Source organism: Dromiciops gliroides, chromosome 4 (assembly GCF_019393635.1).
Source record: "Dromiciops gliroides isolate mDroGli1 chromosome 4, mDroGli1.pri, whole genome shotgun sequence".
Lineage (NCBI taxonomy): Eukaryota > Metazoa > Chordata > Mammalia > Microbiotheria > Microbiotheriidae > Dromiciops > Dromiciops gliroides.
Window position 1 is genome coordinate 361,800,265 of NC_057864.1, and position 22,667 is coordinate 361,822,931.

Here is a 22,667-nt window from a genome sequence, read left to right on the forward strand (position 1 = left end):
ATATGGATATGAAAGAAAGGCTGGTTTTGTCCAGTTAACACATTGTCTCTATGCTCTCTAAGACATCCCCTAAGATCAGGAGCATAGGTGGCAGCAGAACAGGAATGTCGCAGGAATGGAAATGACATCGTATGGATCAAAACACATTTTGTGGATGCAAAGTAATTCCTGTGGAACTCATGAGTCCACTTTTAAAACTAGCCAAATGAAACCTGCTCTTTGTTTTTTTTATATGTAAAGGAAAACTTCCCAAATATTTAGAGCTCTTCCACAAGGAACTGAGTTTTCTCAAGAGTTAGTAGATTTTCCTCACTGTATGTCATAAACAATGGCTGTATCACCAATTATTTAGATATATTTTTGAGGGCATTTGTTTTTTGTTTTTGTTTGTTTTGTTTTGTGAGGCAATTGGGGTTAAGTGACTTGCCCAGGGTCACACAGCTAGTAAATGTTAAGTGTCTGAGGTCAGATTTGAACTCAGGTACTCCTGACTCTAAGGCCGGTGCTCTATCCACTGTGCCACCTAGCTGCCCCAAGGGTATATTTGTTACGGTCCAGATTGGACTAGATAGACAATAAGATCCTTTCTACCTCATCTCCTGTGACCCCTGACTCTTTTGTTGATGTACAATGACTAGTTTTCTAAACCTGCAACATAGACTCATGGATAATATTTTGAAAATGTGATGCAACTGGTCCCTAGCCTCAAACATATGTCTTTGAGAGGTAAAGTCACCAGGTGGAAGGGATAATTGTATTTTCATATGTCCATGTATTTAATAGATTCCTATTCTTATTTGTCATGAGTCAAAATGATTTGGGTGATCCAATTCAACCAACTTTTTTTTAGATGAGGAAAATAAGGTACAGAGGAATTGTGATTTGCTCAAGTTGACCCAATTAATAAGTAGCAAAGCCAAGTCTAGAATGGAGCTGTAAGACTAGTGCAGTGTTACTTCTGTTTCCCTCATCACTTCTTTCTCTACTATTGAACCATGGTTTGCTTATGTGAAAAGAGAACTGTGTTCTAATACTTACCTTGCCTGTCAGTACTTGTTTAAAAAGTAGGCTGATTACATAACTTCTTTGTGTTTCTGTGTTCCCTCCATCTATAAAAGGAGGATAATATCATTTGCCCTTGCATACTTTTCAGGGGTGCTATGAAGATAAAATGAAATACTGTCACAGAGATGTGTGCTTTGAAAAAAATTCTATTTTCCTGATGATAAATCATTACTTACAACCAAGTTATTCCTACTTTAAAACATACTTCTATATTCTTCAGAACTTCCTCAAGGTCGGGGAGGGGAAACCTTTTCTTGACAGGGTAAACTTTCCATTTCTTGGAATTCTCTCAAGTATGCAGCCATTCTCTGTCATGTGATCATACATTTGTTTGTATATTTTCTTGAAACTGTTCTCTAGTTTTTCTTAGCTATACAGAATCTAAAATGAACCACAGAAGTCATTAAGTCCAACACATATCTGAAGAAGATATGCAACAACATACTTATCAAGTAGTCACAAAGCCTCTAGTGAAAGGGGACTGATCACCTACCAAGGCAGTGTATTCAACTTTTAGATAGTTCTAATTGGTGGGAATTTTCTCTTTATATCAATCCTAAATTTCTCTATTTGCATCTTCTATCTAGTCTCATAGTTTTCTGCTTCTATATAGAATTTCAAATGCTTAAAGAGAACTATCATGTTCTCCTCCCTACCTTCTCATCCCCTGTCAGGGTAGCTTGGTCTTCTCTTTTCTAGGCTAAGCATCCCTAATTCCTTCAAGCAAGCATGGCATCATCAAGAATATGTCCTGCCAAGGCAGTACTGTAGATATAGCTTGCCAAGATTTGTTTGTGGGGCATTTGATAAAAATCTTAAACTATTTTTCTGGAGAGTTAGAAGTGAACTAGACAATAGTGATTAATATTTGGAAACAAGAAAATGAAAGTGGCCATATCTAGTAGTTTTAGGTCAACTTCAAAAAGAAGTTTCTAGTAGAAACTTCTTATGCTTGACCCTGTGCTATTTAATATTTTTATCAGTGACTGGATAAAAGTATAGATAACAATTTTATCAAATTTATAAATGACATGAAACTTATCACTAATGTATTCAATAATAGAATCCATATAGATTTCAATAGGCTAGAACTTTGGGCGAGATCTCATAAAAGTTAATAGAGATAAGTGCAAAGTTTTATGTTTGAGTTACAAATCAGTTTAACAGTTACAAGATAAAAAAAGGAAACAAATATTTATTAAGCAGTGACCATGTGCCATGTACTTATTAAATATTCTCTCACTTGAGGCTCATTATAACCTAGGTAACAGATGCTATTATTATTATTAATTATACCCATTTTACTCTTGAGGAAAATGAGGCAGACAAAAGTTAACTGACTTGCTCAGTATTACATATTTAGTCTGAGTCCAGATTTGAACTCACATCTTCCAGATGCCAGGGCCAGAGGTATATTCATTGCACAACCTTACTACCTTGGTAGCTGGAGAAGGGAATGGTGGCATGGAGGGAGGTCACTGAATAACAATTCTTCAGAAAAAGATTCCAGAGTATTAGTAACTTGTAAGTTCAAGATAATTCCACAATGTGATAATGACAGCTGAAAAGTATAATCTTAGTCTGCTTTAAGAAGTCCGTGATCAGGGAAATAAGAGCCCAGCTGCCCTCTTTGTAGACCACATACGGAGAATGGTATTCAGGTCTAGTTATCACAATGGAGGAAGCACATGGATAAGCTTAAAAACCTCTAAAGGAAAGGGGCAGCTAGGTGGCACAGTGGATAAAGCACTGGCCCTGGATTCAGGGGGACCTGAGTTCAAATCCAGCCTCTGACACTTACTAGCTGTGTGACCTTAGGCAAGTCACTTAACCCTCATTGCCCTGCCTAAAAATAAAAAATTAAAGTCCCTCCAGAGGAGGGTAACTAGGATGATGAGGGGATTGGAGATCCTGCCATGTAAGGATCAGTGGAAGGAACTAGGCTAGAGCTGAGAAAATTTAGGTGACTCTAATACCTGGGGTCATAGTTATATAGTCTGTTATGTGAGAAAGAGGTTAACTTTATACTGTTTGTTCTTACAAAAGCTAAAGTAGGAGCAGGAGCAATGGATGGAAGTTGACAAAAGACAGGGTTATGCCTAATGCATGGAAATACTTTCTAATAATTAGAGCTGTCCGAAAGTGGAATAGGCAGTGGGCCTGTCCTCACTGGAGATCTTTGAGAAAAGCCTGGAAGATCACTTGAGTCTATTTCAGAGGAATTTCTTTTCCCGAATACAGCTAGGACTTGAATGACTTCTGAGGACCCCTTATAGTTGTTGTTCATACATTCAGTCATGTTCAGATCTGTGTAACCACATAGACTTTTCTTCATGAGACTTTCTTGGCAAAGCTATTGCAATTGTTTGCCATTTCCTTCTCCAGTGTGCCCCCATTTTACAGGTGAGAAACTGAGGCAAACAGGGGTTACATGACTTGTCCAGGATCACATAGCTAGTGTCTGGTACTAGATTTTAAATCAGATCTTCCTGGTACTCTATCCACTGTACCAACTATCTGCCCCTCCAAGGAAACACATCTCTCAGATGCTATGATTTTGTGGAGGAATGTATTCTTTTTTTTTTTAAGTGAGGCAGTTGGGGTTAAGTGACTTGCCCAGGGTCACACAGCTAGTAAGTGTTAAGTGTCTGAGGCCGGATTTGAACTCAGGTACTCCTGACTCCAGGGCCGGTGCTCTATCCACTGCGCCACCTAGCTGCCCCCAAGGAATGTATTCTTAAAAGTTAAAGTACTATGCAAATATAAAATACAATATTAATGCCATTATAATGGGAAGACAGAGAGAAATGAAACCATGTACATTGATTAATTTCTCCCATAGAACAATCATCCTCACTAAATTTCTCCTCTGGTGGCTCACTGTAGCATGACAGTGAGTCTTGAAGGCTATGCCGGCAGAATATAAACTACAGCAGATCCTATCGAGACATAAAAACTTGGCTGATAGATAGGATATCTTCCATGCAATGAGCAACCTACCTTAATTTGGTGAGACCCATCACCAAGTGGGTCATAGAATAATAAATTATTCAGCCTCAATGGCTCTTAAACAGAGTTTACAAAGTTGTGCAGGGGTGGGACTCTGGTTGGGGGAATAGGGGGAAGGGGGAGGAGGAGATATGCCCATGCAGACAAAATCATAGGGCTCAAAAGTATTGAAGTAAGAGCCATAGCATTTTAGAGCAAAGGGCCTTCAGAAATCATCTGGGCCAGCTGTTTCCTGTGGTTTCTGATTTTAAAAAAAATAAAATAAAATAAAGCAGAAAGTCTGGCCTCAAAGGAAAGTGTGGGAAATTTAGAATGTCTAGTTGTGTAATACTAAGCCTAATCTGAGTGATCCTTGTACAGCCTGCAAGCGAGCAATCTTTATGATACACAACTATGACCTGTAAGATCACATAACCAAGGGATCATAGAACCTTAAGGTAGAAAAGGTCCTTAAAATGTCATTCAGTCTATTCCCCTGCTTCTGGGTCAGGACTGCATATAGATCATTTCAGATGGATAAGAATCTCATTTTACTAGCAGTAATAATACTCTCAACAGTACATTGCAAGACCCTATTTAGAAAAAAAATCTTAGAATGCAGTTTTGTTGATATTTAGTAAATTAATATTCCTCATATATTTCTATAGTTTATAATCACTAACATTTTTTTAATTTTTTCTCACTAATAAGAGCAAATGGTATTAACAAAGTAGGATGATTATGTGGAATTATATATGACTATATATGAGAAAATATGCAGATAGACAAAAGAACTGGGACTAGACCTATGGTTTAAATGGCATAAGGAATTCCCCAGTGAAAAATTCCATCATCATGAGTCACCTTCTCTGCAAATTATAGCCTTAAAGAATAGGCTAACGGCCTCATCTTAAGTGACTTGACCAAAGGTGCAGAGTGTCTGAGTCAGAACTTGAACTCATGTCTTATTGGCTTCAAGACCAGATTTCTATGTATTGTGTGTATTATGCCACTCACTCTCTAGAGCTGCCTTTCCTTTTAATTTGAATCAAAATTCTGATTTAGAAAAGTCATTGTCAGAGGTAGGATTTGAATACAGGTAATCTTGGTAGGTCATCCCTATATACACCATGCTGTGCTTTATCTCAATAATATACTTATCTGTGCTTATAAAAATATATATATGTGAGACAAATGCCTCCAAAATGTTAGTTATGTCTTTTGTGGAAAATCTATGGAAGAAGATGGATAGATTCTGCAGGATAGGAAGTCATGGATGGGTTGCAGTGCACACCACTGTAGTGGATAGCATATCATTGAGACCATGGAATTGTTGAAATGAATCCTTTTGTCTGTATATATTTGTGTATTGTTGTTCAGTCGTTTTAGTCATGTCCAGCTCTTTGTGACATTTAGGGTTTTCTTGGCAAAGATACTGGGGTGGTTTGCCATGTCATTCTACAGATCATTTTATACATGAGGAAACTGGGGCAGACAGGGTTAAGTGGCTTTCCCAGAGTCACACAGCTAGTAAGTGCCTGAGGTTACATTTGAACTCAGGAAGAAGAGTCTCCTTGACTCAAGGATGGGTATTCCATCCACTGCCTCATCTAGATGCCCTTGGTGTAACTTTTGTACATTCATATATGTGTATATATTTATATATGTATATATATATACATACACATATTGTGCATATACACATATGCATATACATGTGTATATACATGTATATATACATATCCACAACTATGTACATATTTCTATCTAGATGCAGAATGGCATGGTGAATCTATTCTAGAAGATGGATTTTGGAGTCAAGAAGACCTGAAAGCCCCACTTCTGATACATAATGATTATATATTTCTGCATAATTAATTTAACCTTTCAGTGACCCAGGCAATTCTTTCTGTGAATTCTCTACATTGATGGAATCATAGGTCTAGATGGATACCTATTATATACATACCTATATTCTATCAGCTAAACATCTTTAGGCAAAATGGGGTTAGAAGATATATCACAAATTAATGTCTTCAATGAGTTTTGTTGGTCATTAAGAAAAATTTCTCCCTGGTTAAATTTTTTAACTTAGAATAAAAATATTTAAAGAAATATCACAGAAAGTATAATTTTAAGCTCTATACATGTGAACCCATGATTATTTATATGGTTGATAATGTTATAATTCAATTATTATAACTAGAAAATTTTTTGGAGACAACATCACAATTGTATTTTCAGAACTTCATGTGTTCATTTAGCAGCCAGAGTTCTATAATATGAAGAAACTGGACTCTGACCCAGAATCACAGAATAGAATCAGAAACTTAGATGGGACAGTTGGGTTAAAAAAACAAACTTCACAAGCACAATATAGGGAAAGCATAGGTTCACAGCAGTTTATATGGAAAAAAAAATCAGGGGGTCTTACCAAACTGCAAAGTTAATATAATATAGGTCAATGGTATGAAATGGTAGCCACAAAAGCTAATAACTATATTAGGGAAGTACTAGAGGATGACAGTTGCTCTATAGGGTGCCCCAGCTGGGCCATGTCTGAAAGTAATTTGTTCACTTGTAGGCTCTACATGTTAGGAAAGAATTTAGAAAGGGACAAAAAGGATGGGCCTGGAGTTCACGCCATATCAGGATTGGTTAAAGGAACCAGAAATGTTTAGCCAAAAAAAGACTTGAGTGATGAGGGATAGGATTACTGTATTCAAGTATCCTAAGAGCTGTCATGTGGGTGAAAGGTCAGAGTTTTTCTGTTTGGCCCCAGAGCAACACATGGCAGCTGAAAGGAAGCAAAGCAAGGCTTGATGTAAGGATAAACTTTCTAACGGTTGGAGATATCCCAAAGTGGGATAAGCTCCCTTAGCAGGTATTGGATTCCTCTTCCCTGAGGGTCATAAATTAATCTGGAGAATTGCTTGTCAGGTTTATTATAGGGGAGTTCTTATTCAGATACAAGTTGGACTTGGCGTGTGAGGTCCCTTCGAAGTCTGAGATTCTAGGAAATCACTGACTTCCCTTACTTTAGGAAATGAGACTGAGAGAGAGCAAACATCTTACCCATCTTAACACAGCTATCTAGCAGCAGAACTGGGATCAGAACTCAGGGGTTCTAATTCCCAGTTCAGATCTTCCTAATGCACCATATGCACTTTGTGAGGTGTCTCTTTATTTTCTCTGAAGTCTCTCAATTTATGTTCCTATCATTTATTAACAATTATTTAACAATAAATATTTGCTCCCAATTCTCTTAGATCCTTAGATGTCTAAACATCCTAAATTCTATATTGCCATCCCTTCCCATTCCATCCTCCCAATAATGGAGTATCTACTTTGGGCCTCAGTTTCTTCCTCTGTAAATTGTTTCCTGTCCTTCATTCTTGAAGAAAGAATATTAATATGGAGAAATGTAATGAGCAAAATATATTATCAGGATGACTGGAGATGGCCCTGGATGTTTAAGGTAATTGGGGTTAAGTGACTTGCCCAGGGTTACACTGCTTGTAAGTGTCCGGTTTCAGATTTGAACTCAGATCCTCCCAACTTCAGGACCAGCACTCTATCCACTGTGCCACTTAGCTGCCTTCCTCTGTAAAAATGAGATCATGGAAGAGGGGAAAGAAAATGAATGTTTACATTGTACCTACTATTTTTTAGGCACCATGCTAAGCACTTTACAAATATCATCTTGTCTGGTCCTCACAACAACCCTGCTATTTATTAACCCATTTTACAGTTGAGGAAACTGAGGCAAATAGTTTGTGACTTGTCTAGAGCAACATAGCTAGAGAGTGTCTGGTATCAGATTTGAACCCAGGTTTCTCTGATTCCAGTCCCAGCATCCTATCGACCATACCACCTTGCTGCTTGCTATATTATACTAGATAATTGCCAAGGTCTTTTCCAGTTCCAAAATTCTATGAATTTATGTACAGGAAAAAGGCTTCCTTTCTTCCCCTTTATCCTGCCTGATTCCAAAAAGAAAAGAAAAAGATTTCCTCAGTTTATTTACAAAACTTCTTGGAATGAGAATGAGCTGCTTGTGGTTCCTGTGGCTTTTTCAAGGTTTTTTTTTTTTCTCCAAGCAGAGGATGCTGGTCAACCGAATGACCTCTCTACATCTAAACCATGCTCCCTTGTGGTCAAACTGCTCTGTCCCATTCGTTCTACTCCTCAGTAAGTCTAGCAGGATTTGTGTCCATGGTAAATGGCTCTCTCAGTCACCAGAATTATCTGAAAAGACAGTTCTAATACGGGTGAAGTGTTCAGCCATGAGTAACAACAGTCTGGCATTGAAACCATTGCCACTGACACCGATAAAAGATAGAAATGATGATGAGCCTCTTTATACTAGATACTCTGTTACTATGGAGGACGACACTATCTTCCCAGTTCCCCACTCACAAGCAAAATGTCATCCTCAATTCCTCCTTATCTCTCGCTCTCCATCTCTAAACTGTTGCCAAGGCCCATCGATTTCACCTTTGCAACATCTCTGAGATGTGTCCCCTTCTCTCAAAAGTGCCCCTCTCTCCTCTCACACTGCCAACATTATAATAAAGGCCCTCATCACCTCATGCCTGGATTTTTGCAATAATGATCCACCCAGAGGGGGGTAGGAAGGGGGGTCGGGGGTCTGCCTGTCTGAAGTATCTCCCCACTCCAATCTGTTTTCAATTAAACCACCAAAGTGAGTTTTCTAAAGTACGACTACAACCATGTCTCTCTCTCTCTCTCTCTCTCTCTCTCTCTCTCTCTCTCTCTCTCTCTCTCTCTCTCACACACACACACACACACACACACACACACACACACACACACACACACCCTACTAAATAAACCTCAGTACCTCCAGCCTGGAATGCTCTCAGTCTTCAACTTGACCCTCCGACTTTCCTGGCATCCTTTAAGTCCCAACTAAAATCCTATCTATTAGAGGAAGCCTTTCCCAAACTCTTTTGATTCTATTGTCTTCCCTCTGTTAATTATTTCCTACTTTTCCTGTTTGCTTTGTATATATTTATTTGCATTTTGTCTCCCTATTAGATTGTAAACTCCTTCAGGCCAGGGACTGTCTTTTGCCTCTCTTTGTATCCAGGCACTTAGCACAATGCCTGGTACATGCTTAATAAATATTTATTGATTGATTTATCAAAACTGGCCCTCAGAAGCAGCCATACCCCAGTATAGAGTAGTTGAGTATAGACCCCGGACCCATACTCAAAACCTTCCCAGAATGGTAGAGACTGCCAGATCTCTCACTCCACTGGCATTAACTTCAATAATAATAATAAATAATGTTTATATATTATCTACTCTATATCAGGCACTATGCTAAGTGCTTTACATTTATTGTCTCATTTGATCCTCACAACAGCTCTGAATGGTAGGTTCTATTATTAGTAATAATAATAATTATTAATCATTCCATCTTACAGATGAAGAAATTGAGATAAACTGGGTCACACTTCCAATAAGTGCCTGAGGCTGGATTTGAACTCAAGTCTTCCTGACTCCAGGCCCAGAGCTCTAGCTTCTGTGCCACTTAGCCACCCCCAATTCTACAGTGAGGCATCAGTGAGATTTTGGTGATGACATAATAGAATGGTTTAGCTATCACTAATGGAGGTGGCAGAAAATAGTGATTATAATGGTTGGTTTGGAATCAGGAATACCTGAGTTCAAATCCTGCCTCTGACATTAGCTCTCTGACCCTAGACAAGTCATTTAACCTCTATGTGAATCTACAAAAGTTACAGATGGTGGAAAGAATATCTTACACTAATGAAATCATAAGCCCTTTAGTGCATTAATAGATTTTGTATATGTAAATATCACTTCACCTTACTGAGCTTCAATATCCTCACCTGTAAAATGAAAAAAAAAAAGGCAAATAGCTTCTTTGGTTTCTTCTAGTTCTAACAGTCTGCAAGCTGTAAATTATAGAAGATTCAAATGAATGAATACATTTAAAAACACTATGTGTCAGAAACTATGCTGATTACTGGGAATTTAAATAGTGTGACTGTTGCTACCCTCTAGGGCCTTATAGTCTAATAGGAAGGAGATAGATAGATAGATAGATATATAGAGACATACACACAAATATTGGGAGATTTTATATAAATATAAATATTTATTAAACATAAACATACATTTCTAATTTAAATTTATTGACTTTATTAAATACAAATATAATATATAATCTCCCCTTGTATTATCTTCCTATAAATATATTTGCGTATGTATGTATATATGTATGTATGAATGGAAGGCAAAAAATTCTATTTTCATCTGGGAAGTCACAGGAATGGTGAATTGATGCATAGGGTCAATGGCATGCCCTTTTTGGAAGGAATAAGTGTTGATTTGATCACTGTGCTTGGAGAAAGAACTTGGGGGAGGGGATGTATTGCCTGTAGCAGAGCAGGGGTGATTGAATGAGATATGAAGCATGGTACAGTCTGGGCCTGGTTACATATATAATAGGCCTGGTATGTTTGTACTCACTCATCAAACCAGATACTTCAGCTCCTGTGTAGAAGTTCCAGGATTGACTGGATAATACACAAAACCTGTGCTTTACAAAGATAAAGAATTTTTCCTTTGGAATTCCAGACAAGAGTGTGACAAGAATCGAGATTATATTTTAACAGATATAACATTGGGGAAAAGAAGCCACTTAAGATAATAAAGACAGGAAATAACTTTTAAATTCAACCTTCCATCCCTCCCCACTAAACACACACACTCACACCATATACATTAAAACTATATGAGACAATGGTCAATGTCAAACTAATGACCATAGGGAAATCTGAAAACGTTAAAGATGCCAAATATACACAAACAGTCTATATTAATGTATCTAAAACTGTACTTGTTTGGGTTGGCTGACAAGCATCTTTCAACCCAGAACCTGGATGGCATCAGCCTTTCAGTCTCCTTCATGGTCTGGGATAAACTTTGCCTTTTTACTTTTGGGAAACTGGCTGAGTTCTCTTGGATGCTTAACCTTCAACTGAGCAGATGAGAAGACATGGTATAAAAGGGAAGAACAGCAAAGTACATTGTCCTGTGGGACACAAACTTATACAATTCAACGTAGACTATTACAAACTTCTACGTATGCTCTATGCTGGAAACATGGGGAGATAAATGCATCCGGTTGTAATCAGGAGAGATTAAACACATGCCCTGGCAAATGTTCCAAGAGAAGCATCAGGTGGGCAAGAAAAAGTCTTCTCTTTAGAACAATTTTGCATTGGATTCAAATAATCAGCTGGCCCAGATCAATAGAATCTAATTGAAAAGAAATGGGGTCAGTACTTATTGCCTATACTAACCCTTAAATCTTGTGTACTTCTTTGGCTAAGCTTAGGAAATAAGGCAAATGCTTCAATCCATTGACTAACAAACATAGTTGAGGGCAGCTAGGTGGCACAGTGAATAGACCTCTGGCCCTGAAGTTGGGAGGACTTGAGTTCAAATGTAAACTTAGACACTTATTATCTGTGTGACCCTGGGCAAGTGACTTAACCCCAATTACCTTAAACATCTGAGGCTATCTCCAATCATCCTGATAATATATCTTGCCACAAGACCCAGAAGGCTCTGGAGGAGAGAGTAAGACTGGTGACTTCTCCCAGCCCTTCCTCACTTAAATCCAATTCATTGCAAGTCATAACATCACCACATTGTCATGGCCCCCTTCCAGAATGAAGGACACACTACAAATGTAGTAACTATTTGCCAGGCTCTGATAAACACTGAGGATCCAAAGACAAAAGACAAAATTCTTATCCCTAAGAAGATAGCATAATTGGGGGGGGAGCACGGGGTACAGGAGAGGGATAGAGAGGTTCAGCATACATATTTATATGTATATACAGATAGCATATAGAGCAGATTTCAGGTAATGGGTGGGAGGGGAAGTCTAGCAGCTAAAGGGATTAGGAAAGACCTCCAGCAAAGGGTAGCACTTGAGATGTCTTGAAAGAAAATGGGATTCAAGGTGGTGCAGGTGAGGAGGGAGGATATTACAGATGCAGAGGACTGTCAGTGCAACAGGTCACTATGTGTGAGGAACATCCAGAGACAGTATGGCTTGATCTTAGAGTGGGTGATTGGGGAAGTAGGGATGGGTAAAAAGACTGTCAAGTTAGGATGGGGCTAGATTGTGAAATGTTTTAAATGTCAAACAGGAGTTTATATTTTTATTCTAGAGGTGAAAGGGGCCTACTGGGGTTATTTCACAGGGGAAGTAGAAGGAAGAGGGAGACATGCACTTTAAGGAAATCACTTTGAGCCAGTATGTATGAAAATATTTATAGCAGCTCTTTTCTGGGGATAAAGAACTGGAAATTAAGGGAAGACCCATCAATTGGAGAATGGCTGAACAAGTTGTCACATATAATCATGATGGAATACTGTTGTGCTATAAGAAATGACGAGAGAGGTAGTTTCAGAAAAAACCTGTGAATACCTATATGACCCAAAGTGAAGAGAATAGACCTAGAAGATCATTGTACAAAGGAAAAGCAATATTGTAATGATGATCAACTGTGAAAGACTTAGTTATTCTGATCAATATAATGATCCAAGACAATTCCAAAGAACTCATAATGAAAAATGCTGTCCACCTCCAGAGAGAGAGAACTGATGACCTCTGGGTACAAAATGAAGTATAATATTTTCACTAAATATTTCTTGCTCTTTCTTATAACATGTCTAATATGGAAATATCTTTGCATGATTTCAAATGTATAATTAATATCATGTTGCTTGCCTCCTCAGGAGATTGAGGTGGGATTGGAGGAAAGAGAACTTTAAAGATGTTAAAACAGTTTAATGTTGTTAAAAACAAAATATACATTTTTTTAAAAGAAAACTACTTTTGCAGTGGTATAGAGTAAGGGTGTCAAACTCAAATAGAAATACAGATCACTAAACCATACATAAGGAACCCTGTAGACACACATTGACTTAAAAATACAAAAATTAACATTATCTATTTTGTTGTATTTTTATTTATTTTGTCAAGTATTTCTTAATTGCATTTTAATGTATCAGTCTAGAGTATTGCAGGCCACAGTGTTTAACACCACCCCTATAGAGATGATAGATTAGAACAGAAAGAGACTTGAGAGACTAGTGTAAGGGCTAAAATTCTAGCTATACTGTCTAAAATATCTAATAAGTGGTGGTCAATAAATTATAAGCTTTAGCAAGAGTATTTAAATGTTTAATTATTTACTAAAGATCGTTAGTATCAGAGAGAAAGATAAAAATCTAACTATTTCTAAGAGACCCTATCATCTGACCCACCATGGCGAAGTCAGGAACCAAAAGAGAGACAGAACCCCTCCGTCAGCATCTGCTCCCTACTTCATGTTCCCCTCCCAGAAATGGGAAGCTCCTCAAGTTGATTGACTGGTAGCCTTAATAGACAGTACCCACGAGCAAACGTCACTTCCTGACACTAAGGACCTTGACCATGTGGCTTGCTCTCAGAGGTCTTCACCTCATAGTGGACCTTTTCTACAGTAAGTCTCCAGCAGGTGGCGTCGTTCCAATCATTACACTAGATATATTAGACCAGTTAGAAGACAATAGTCCAGGTGAGAAGTGATGAGGGTCTAAGCTATAGTGGGGGCTTTTTAAGGGGAAAGGAGAGTATGTATATAAGAAATATTGTAGAGGTAGAAATGAAAAGTGGATATGTGAGTTAGTAAGAATGAAGAATCAAGGATCCTGGCCATTGATTTTGTGATCCTGAATATGGTGGGTGGTACTAATCACCCGCCAAGTAAATTACAAACAGAAATAATGCCCATGTTTAAAAAAAATACAATCACCTGTGAAAATAGACACAAAACTGTAGAAATAACTCATGTGTTACAATTTTTTCTAGGATACCAATACCACTAGGGCAATATCAAAATTGCCATGGATTCTATGTAAATAGTTTCCTGTGATTTAACATTTCTACAAGCTAGAAACAGGTGAAAGATGGCTTTGAAACTGTTTGAAAGTAGTTTATGCATTAAAAACACAATCATAAGGGGCAGCCAGGTGGCGTAGTGGATAGAGTGCCAGCCCTGGAGTCAGGAGGACCTGAGTTCAAATCCCACCTCAGACACTTAACACTTACTAGCTATGTGACCCTGGGCAAATCACTTAACCCCAATTGCCTCACACACACACAAAAATAAGAATAATAATGAAAAAACCACAATCATAAAAAAAAATTGATTCAGCAAACACTTATTAAGCACCTACTATGTACAGAGCCCTATGCTAGGTGTTGGGTATACAAAGATAAAAACTAGCCACTTCCCAAAAGAAGCTTACTTCCCAATAGAAAGGAGACAACATGTATACTGAAAAGTCAATACAAAATGTAGATGTGACAGGGGTAATACCATGAAACATGTGTGTGTATCTATGTATTTATGTATGTGCATGTATGCATATATATGTATACATACATGTACACTGTACACATACAAAAGAATTTTAAAGTATTTTCTGTGGTGGAATAGAACTAGTCACTAGGGTAATAAGCAAAAGTATCATGTGGGAGAAGCATTTGATCAGATCCTTGAAGGACACTAGAGCCATCTTAAAAGAAATGGCAGATCAAGAAAGCAGTGCCAATGGGGGAGGAGCCAGGGAGTGAATGAGCCTTACTCTCATTAGAATTGGCTCAAAGAGGGAATAGCAAACACACTCAAATAGGTATAGTAATATATCTTGCCCTGAGGGGAAGTAGGAGGGAAAGGGTATAAAAGGGGAGGGATGAAGGAATGGAGAGCAAATTGGGGGAGGGGCAGTCAGAAACAAACCACTTTTGAGGAGGGATAGTGTAAAAGAAGATAGAAAAAAGAGTAAATATCATGGGGAGTGAACAGAATGGAGGGAAACACAGTTAGCAATAGTAACTGGGGGAAAATTTGAAGTAGAGGCAAGAAGAATGTAAGATGAGGATGACGAGGAGGATGCAGATGAAGATGCTGCTGCTGCTGATGGTACTTTGCTGGGCTATTGTGAAGAAAAAATTTTGTCAGTTATAAGGTACTATATAAATGTTAGCTATTGTTGCAATAATCAACCTCATGGGTGTTTTGTAAGGAAATCTTCCTTTAAAGTACTATATAAATATAGTTAACTATATAAAAAAAGATGAGCAGGATGCTATCAGAAAAACATGGAAAGACTTATATGAGTTGATGCAAAGTGAAATGTACTGTATTCAAAATAACAGCAATATTGTAAGATGATCTGCTGTAAATGACTCAGTTATTTTCAGCAATGCAATGATCCAAGACAACTCTGAAAAATGCATTCCATCTACAAAGAACTAATGGAACCTGAATACTGATGGAAGTATATTTTGTTGTTGTATTGTTGTTAGTTCCTTTTTCTAAAGTTTTTTTGTCTCCTCTGGTTTACATGACTGCACATGTATAACATTGAATTGCTTGAGTTCTTAAGGGGGAATAGGGAGGAAGGATGATAATTTGGAACACAAAGTTTTAAAAAATGATGTTACAATTTGTTTTTACATGTAATTTGGGGGAAAAACCTAAATAAATAAATAATTTTTTTTAAAAAAAGAAAACAATGCCTCCAAAAGTCCCCTCCTAATTTCAGAACATGTGAAATACAATTTAGACACTTAGGTACTCTCCATGAGATATCAGTTTTTGTCTACCCCTGCTCAAGGGTTGTTTTTGTTTTTCTAAATCTATTTCTTCAGTGCATCCTAACGTCAGCCAAGGCTGCCAAGGAGGCTGTGCAACATGTTCGGATTACAATGGATGTTTGTCATGTAAGCCCCGGCTATTTTTTGTCCTGGAGAGGAATGGCATGAAGCAGATTGGAGTGTGTCTCTCTTCATGTCCAAGTGGATACTATGGAACACGATCTCCAGATATAAATAAGTGTACAAGTAAGTGCCTCCGGTTCATTTCACCTCAGAGACTGTCAAATTGGCAGATTCTCTAACACACTTTTGGCATTAGCATGAAATAAATAATAGTGTTTCTCTGAGAATTAGACCTAGCTCCATTTGCACGTTCCCTTTAGGCTGGGAATCCAACCCAATTCAGTGAGCATTCCTTTATAGGAATTTTTCATTCCTTACTTACATAAACATCTGTCATTTTTAATAATACATATAATAATAAAGCAAAATTGATGAGTCTATGGTTATTTCCTTTTGAACTGAGTGAACAGTGCCCTGAGTCTCAACTCATCTGTTCTAGTTTTCCTTTACCACTACAACTCACCACATTTTAAAAGAATTAAAGAACCATGTTCATTTTCTTGTCTGTTTGTTTTTGCTCCAAGAGGGATTTACGATAAAGCAATTGAAAATTTTGTTTCTAGACAACAAAATGTCATTCTGGTCATTCTGTTCTGTTCTTTCTCCTACCCATCCAAACCCTAAAGCAGACAGATTTTTCTTTAGAGTACTGGTATGTGGACCAGCAAGTAAATGACTGTCAAGTTGCTTCTGATTAAATTCTCTACTTACCATCTAGTTCAGATTCTCTCTTTCTCTTAGAAAATAGAACATGGTCTGCTTCTTACCCAACCCTGTCTATAACAAGAACTCTAACTCACCAAATTCATCACTGTCATGTACAACAATAATGGAGAAGCACCCATCAGAAGGGACTGCTCTGTAAACAAGTAATTTGGATTAGCAGAGTATAATTAGTTTGAACATGATAAGAACTATTAAATCCAGAATTTAGCCAGTACCAGCCCTCTGCCAACAACAACAATCCTTTTCACTTTCAGAATTTCATTACATTTCTCCATATTATTATTATTTCTCATTCCCTCAGCCTGATCTAGAAATCCATCAACATGAGAGAAAATATTTCTAGTCTGATCATGATCTGCCTGTTGGAAAGATTTTTAAAGTGCCCATTCGGGGGAGATTTTCAAATAAAAAATGCTTCAAAAAAGTATCATCTTTACATACTAATCATGGAATATTTTCAGGGGAGAAGGGATAGAGAAGACTATATGGGTAAGTTCAGCAGTGTAAGAAACCTTTAGGTGAGGAAAATCCTAGTAATGTAGAATGGCTACTGATCAGCAATTCTGAGTCTTAAGTGCCTGGAGAACTAAGAGGCTAAGTGACTTTTCCAGGTTCAGACAATATGTGTCAGAAGAGGGATTTAAACCTAAGTCATACCAATTCCAAATCAGTTATTTTCCACTATTCCAAACTGCTTCTTATTCATATCCAAAGTACATCTTCTTCTTCTAAATGTAAAATTGTCATCATCTAAAATAACAAAATATATAATGAAATAAACTATAAAGGAATGTCATAGATCCTCTTAAAATACTGGGGTAACTGGACATGATTTTCTAACATGAAGTGTTTTATTCCCTTTGAAAGCAAAAAAAAATGCAAAGAATGTTAAAAATGAATTAACATTCCACAAATATGAAATAAATGGCATTCTTTTTTTTATTTTCAGCTTCAAAACAAAATGGATTTATTTCATGTTTGGTTTAGTTTAATTCCTATAATGACAAATTGATATACTTAGGGAGAAAGGGTTTGGAGAGGGGTAGTGTTTACAAGTGTGTATTTTCAACTTTCCATTTGATAAGCATATGAAATACATAGATTATCTAGCAACTTTATTTTTTCAGCCATAAATTTCTCTGGAAAGGTGCATGCCAAACTTGAGTTCTTTTGATTTCTAAAGATAAAAATAATTTTATGCACAAAATTATGTCTGCTGGCATCCTCACAAAAATGTGGTTGAGTTGTTTGTTAACATAAGCACAATGAAATAAGCAGTAGGATTTATGTATGTTAAAATACATTAATTTGTGATTTTGAGAAAATGACTCATTCTGTACTTCTTCTTATTCTGATTTTAGACAAATAAATAGAATTATAGGTTAATAGATTAAAAATAGGAAATATTGAGATCTCACTGTAACACTCCTAAAAAACAAATGGGAATTCAGAAAGGCAGGATGCTAGAGAAGAAAGTATTGAATCTAGAGTGAGGACCCAATGGGTTTTTGTTACTGTTGTTACTAGCTGTGTGCCCTTTGGTTTTTCATTTAACTTCTCTAAAACTCAGTTTGCTTGTAAGTAAATTATCAATGAGTAGATAGAGTGACTTCATGAATAGAAAACTGTCGGGAAGTCAGTTCTAAGTCCTCCTTCTGACACATACAAGCTGGGGCACCATGAGCAACACACTTGATTTTTTAGCATTGTGGGCAACTCTCTAAGACTCAGACTTACAAAGAATTTTTGATTTGTATCTATGAAGCTCCCCACTCAGAGCTCCCTATAATGATGAAATCATAGGTCTAGACCAAAATAAACAAGCAACAAAAAAGAATAAAAGTAGCACTCTCCTGTTGACAACATTGTTGTATGAATCATGCTGAAAAGAAAGCTATTATTATTGTTTAGTTCTAGACCCCATAACAGTTGTTTTACACACAGAACTGCCAAAGGGACCTCACTTGGTCATTCTTACATAGAGGGCATTCCTGTGCCACAGACCTCAAGGATACCATCATATGAAGGTTCTCATTTATTCTTTTAAAAATTATTGATAACTTTTGTTTTTATATTCACCTTCATTTCTGAATATATTCATTTCTAATTCTTTTCCCAGCAAATTATATCCTGTGTCAAAGAATAAAAAAGAAAGAAAAAAGAAAAGCAGTTCAACAAAACTAACCAACATATCAACGTAGTCTAATAGCACTAAAGTCCCACCACCTTATCAAAGAAGGGAGGAAGAAAGGTGTATTATTTTATCTCTTCTCCATCTCTATCTAACCTATGAAGACTTTGCACTAACTGGCCTATAAGGTCACTTCTAGGTCTAAATCTATGAGCCTCTTTTAAACCTTTTAACCAACTTCTTAAAATAAAGCACAGACATTATATCTCCTGATTTCCCTGCCAATTAAACAACTATGGCTAAAAATCTTCCTCACTTACTTAACTTCAAAGAAAAAAAGATATTTAAACAAACCATATTGGTCATATAAATTGTTAATTCTGCTCAAAATAATTTACATTTCAAAATACTTGGTTTAGTGTTTACATACAGTTAAGTTCCTACAATACAAATTAGAACCATGATAATCCAGAAAGGATAATGAAAGCCTAATACAATGTTTTTTCTTTTTTATTTCAGAATGCAAAGCTGACTGTGATACCTGCTTCAACAAAAATTTCTGCACAAAGTGTAAAAATGGATTTTACTTACACCTTGGAAAGTGCCTTGACACCTGCCCTGAAGGGTTGGAAGCCAACAATCACACCATGGAGTGCACCAGCATTGGTGAGAATAATCTCTGAGCTCATTCTTAGAAATTAATAAAAGCAACCCATTAGACCACAGGCTCTGTCCTGAAGAAGGACTTCAAGTCTTGGTAATAAATAAATAAATAAACATAGTGAATGGGTAGATAGACAGATGGACAGATAGCCTGGTGAAATTCCAGTGTCGCTCCTTTCATCCTCTTATGAACACAAAAATCTCTTTTCCACATTCCAACCCCAGAGTATGTTGGAATATGATGTATCATTGAGGGGCTCTGTAATGTATCTCTAGGGTTCCATTTATATGTGTTTGTCGCCTTTAAAATCATGGTAACTGTGTTGCATTCCTTTTTGTGATCCTCACTCCTGAGATACATTTTATCTGGATTTTCCTCAATATCCTTCTTTTCTTTTTATGCATTTCAAACAAACCTGCCATGTTAATGTCAAAGGACAAAAAAAAAAAAAAATCTAGGTCTAATCCCATCCCAGGACTGAAGCTGTTCTGTGATCCAGCTGTTGGTCATTTCTTGGGGCTAAGAGAGGTATGAATTCTCTTTTGGGCCAAGCAGTGGCCAGGACCAACCAAGGAGAATAATAAGGATTATTTAGGACAAATGTCCCGGGGAGGTTGTTCAGATGCCATGAATCTAAAATTGAGATAGTTCATGATTTTATGATCCTGCCCTCATACTGCTTTGCTGAAACCTCCAACTCATGTAGGTTGTTGACTAAAAGAAGGGAGGCTTTGGGATTTACTCACTTTGACAGAATGAGACAGTTCCAGTGTCTGATTAATTACAGGCTGAGCTTCCCAGAGGGAGGGTCCCCAGACAAGCTGTTTGTCTAAATAAGGGATTGCTGTCAGGCCCTATTTTTTTCTCCTTTAAACGATGTGCAGCTACTACTGCCACAAGTTTGGTGAACACTTGGGGAGCAGATGGTGACCCAAATGGGAGAAGGGCATATTAAATCTCAAGATCCCCTGGGCAAAACCTCTAAGAACCTTTGATGCTGAGATGTTATTGACATGTGCACATAAGCATCATCCCAATCCAGTCCATGATAGTCTCCAGCACTCTATACCAGGGTCCCCATACTGCTGATACATTCCATTTTCAAACACAGGACATAACAGAAATAATGCACCTTTTTATCCATTTCAAGTTTGTTAAGGGGCTTTCATTTCAATATATCTGAAGTAGGATAAAATAGATGAAATGTTTGAGATAAGCTAATGGTCTGCTGGAAAACAAGAATCTCAGAATGACATATGTTTTATGGTTAAGGGTACTTTTCATCTCTTTCTCTCAGAAAAAAAATGGTTATAAAAAGAACTAGAAATAGAGGAAAGGTAACAGAAAAGTAAGTGTTTTTCTTTGAAGATTCTGGAGGATAATGAACAGAGTTGACAATTTCCAACAAGTGGCAAAGCTAGCAATGATTGTATCAAAATGCCCAGAGCTTAGTAACTTTTTCCTATTTCTTTATTTTCTGTACCTGGAAAAGGGAAACCACTTGGAAAGTTCCTTAGTTGGAAAAGGTCTATCCCTTAAAAGAATGCTCTGTTCTCTCAGTCATCTGTTAACATAGGGTCTTCTTCCCCAAATAACGAACCTTTCTCTTCCTTCTTTGACTTTTTGCTCTAAATATTAAACAACAATAATAAAATAGTAAAATATTTTAATTCCCAGAGGGACTATTTCATGTCTGTTTTGCATGGTAGGATTGGTCCTTGGATAAGTGATTTGATGCTGTTCAGCAGGTATTAATTAAAGATACTATGATCTTTTAAAATTTAAAAAAAAAATTTTTTATTTTTATTTTTGCAAGGCAATGAGGGTTAAGTGACTTGCCCAGGGCCACACAGCTAGTAAGTGTCATGTGTCTGAGGCTGGATTTGAACTCAGGGCCTCCTGAATCCAGGGCCAGTGCTTTATCCACTGCACCACCTAGCTGCCCCAAAGATACTATGATCTTTTAAAATGAGGCAGTGAACTAAAGGCTATCTGCCAAATCTAACCCATTTAATGGAAGCTAATTTTCCATGGCCAGGTACAGCCTATGACCACAGCATTGAAACTATGATGCATGTCCTGGTCAGCTCCTTGGCCCCATTTTACAACATTTGCCTCTGATCTGGATCTAATGCCTATTCGATTGACTCAGAAGAGGGGGACCCAGTTGATTAAGTCTCAGCTATATCTTAGACCTAGATCTTATCTGTTATCCCATACTCAGAAACAGATCACAAGTGAAATATGTCCTGAGCTGGGGTTTGGATGTTGCCACATGTCTGATATTATCCACCCAAGATCTTTCTTTAGGGAGTAAAGTCAGGTAACAGAATTGAGATAGGAAGTCCAAGGTAAAGGTAAAACACTATGCCAAAATCACTTATTACCCTGATTCTATACTCAATATGTATGAGCCCTGGAAAAACACAAAAAACCCACAAACACCAATACCCACCAATATCTTTCCTTGTAAAGAATAAAAGGAAGAGGTGTTGGAAGCTCATTGAAAAGGGCCATAACTGCATCATTTCTCCAGCTCTACTTCCTATCTTCACTTTGCTCACCACAAAATCTAAACCATCCTGATAAGGCAGCTAAGTGACAAAATGAATAGAATGTTGGAGTTGAACTCAAGAACTGAATTCAATTTCTGCCTCAGACATTTATTAGTTGTGTGACCATGGACTAAGTAACACTAAGTAAGCACTAAGTAGCCCTCAGTTTTCTCATCTATAAAATGAAGATTATAATAGTATCCACCTTATAGCATTGCTGTGAGGAGCAAATGAGTTAACTTGGTACAGGGGTCCATTTGAGCTGATCAATATGGTGTGGTGGTCAGTGGGAGGACCCTGTTGTTGTTTTCTGAGGAAGGGAGAAAAGGGAAAGTGTGGCAGGTGACTCAAACCTTGCCATTTCAGTAAGGAAGCTAATAACATCCCAGTGATTCTAGAACCTTTATTTGCTTTGCGTCTAGAAACTTTCCTGTTGCATAACATTTTGTAAACTTTAAAGTGCTATAGTAATGTTAGTTATTAGCTAGCTACTAATCATATACCAGCTTCCTTTCTACTCCTTGTCTCTCCTTTGGTTTCCACTCTAGCAGAGATGAATAGGTTATCAGTTTCCACCCAATTCACCTCTTTCCTTCAGCCCCAGAACCATGGGATCATCCTAAAAAATTTTCCAAGCATTGTACAAGGTACTGTCTTGTATCCTCTTCCTAATATGTTGATGGACGTGGCTTT

At 37.3% G+C, this 22,667-nt stretch overlaps 1 protein-coding gene across 1 annotated transcript in view; it reads left to right on the forward strand.

Moving 5' to 3' along the window:
* The window catches only part of RSPO3 (R-spondin 3), a 68,758-nt gene that overhangs the window by 40,381 nt on the left and 5,710 nt on the right, over positions 1-22,667 (forward strand). The window contains exons 2-3 of the mRNA XM_044003482.1: positions 15,830-16,021; positions 19,275-19,421. Coding sequence (XP_043859417.1) covers positions 15,830-16,021; positions 19,275-19,421 — 339 coding nt within the window. The remainder of the gene's footprint in view (positions 1-15,829; positions 16,022-19,274; positions 19,422-22,667) is intronic.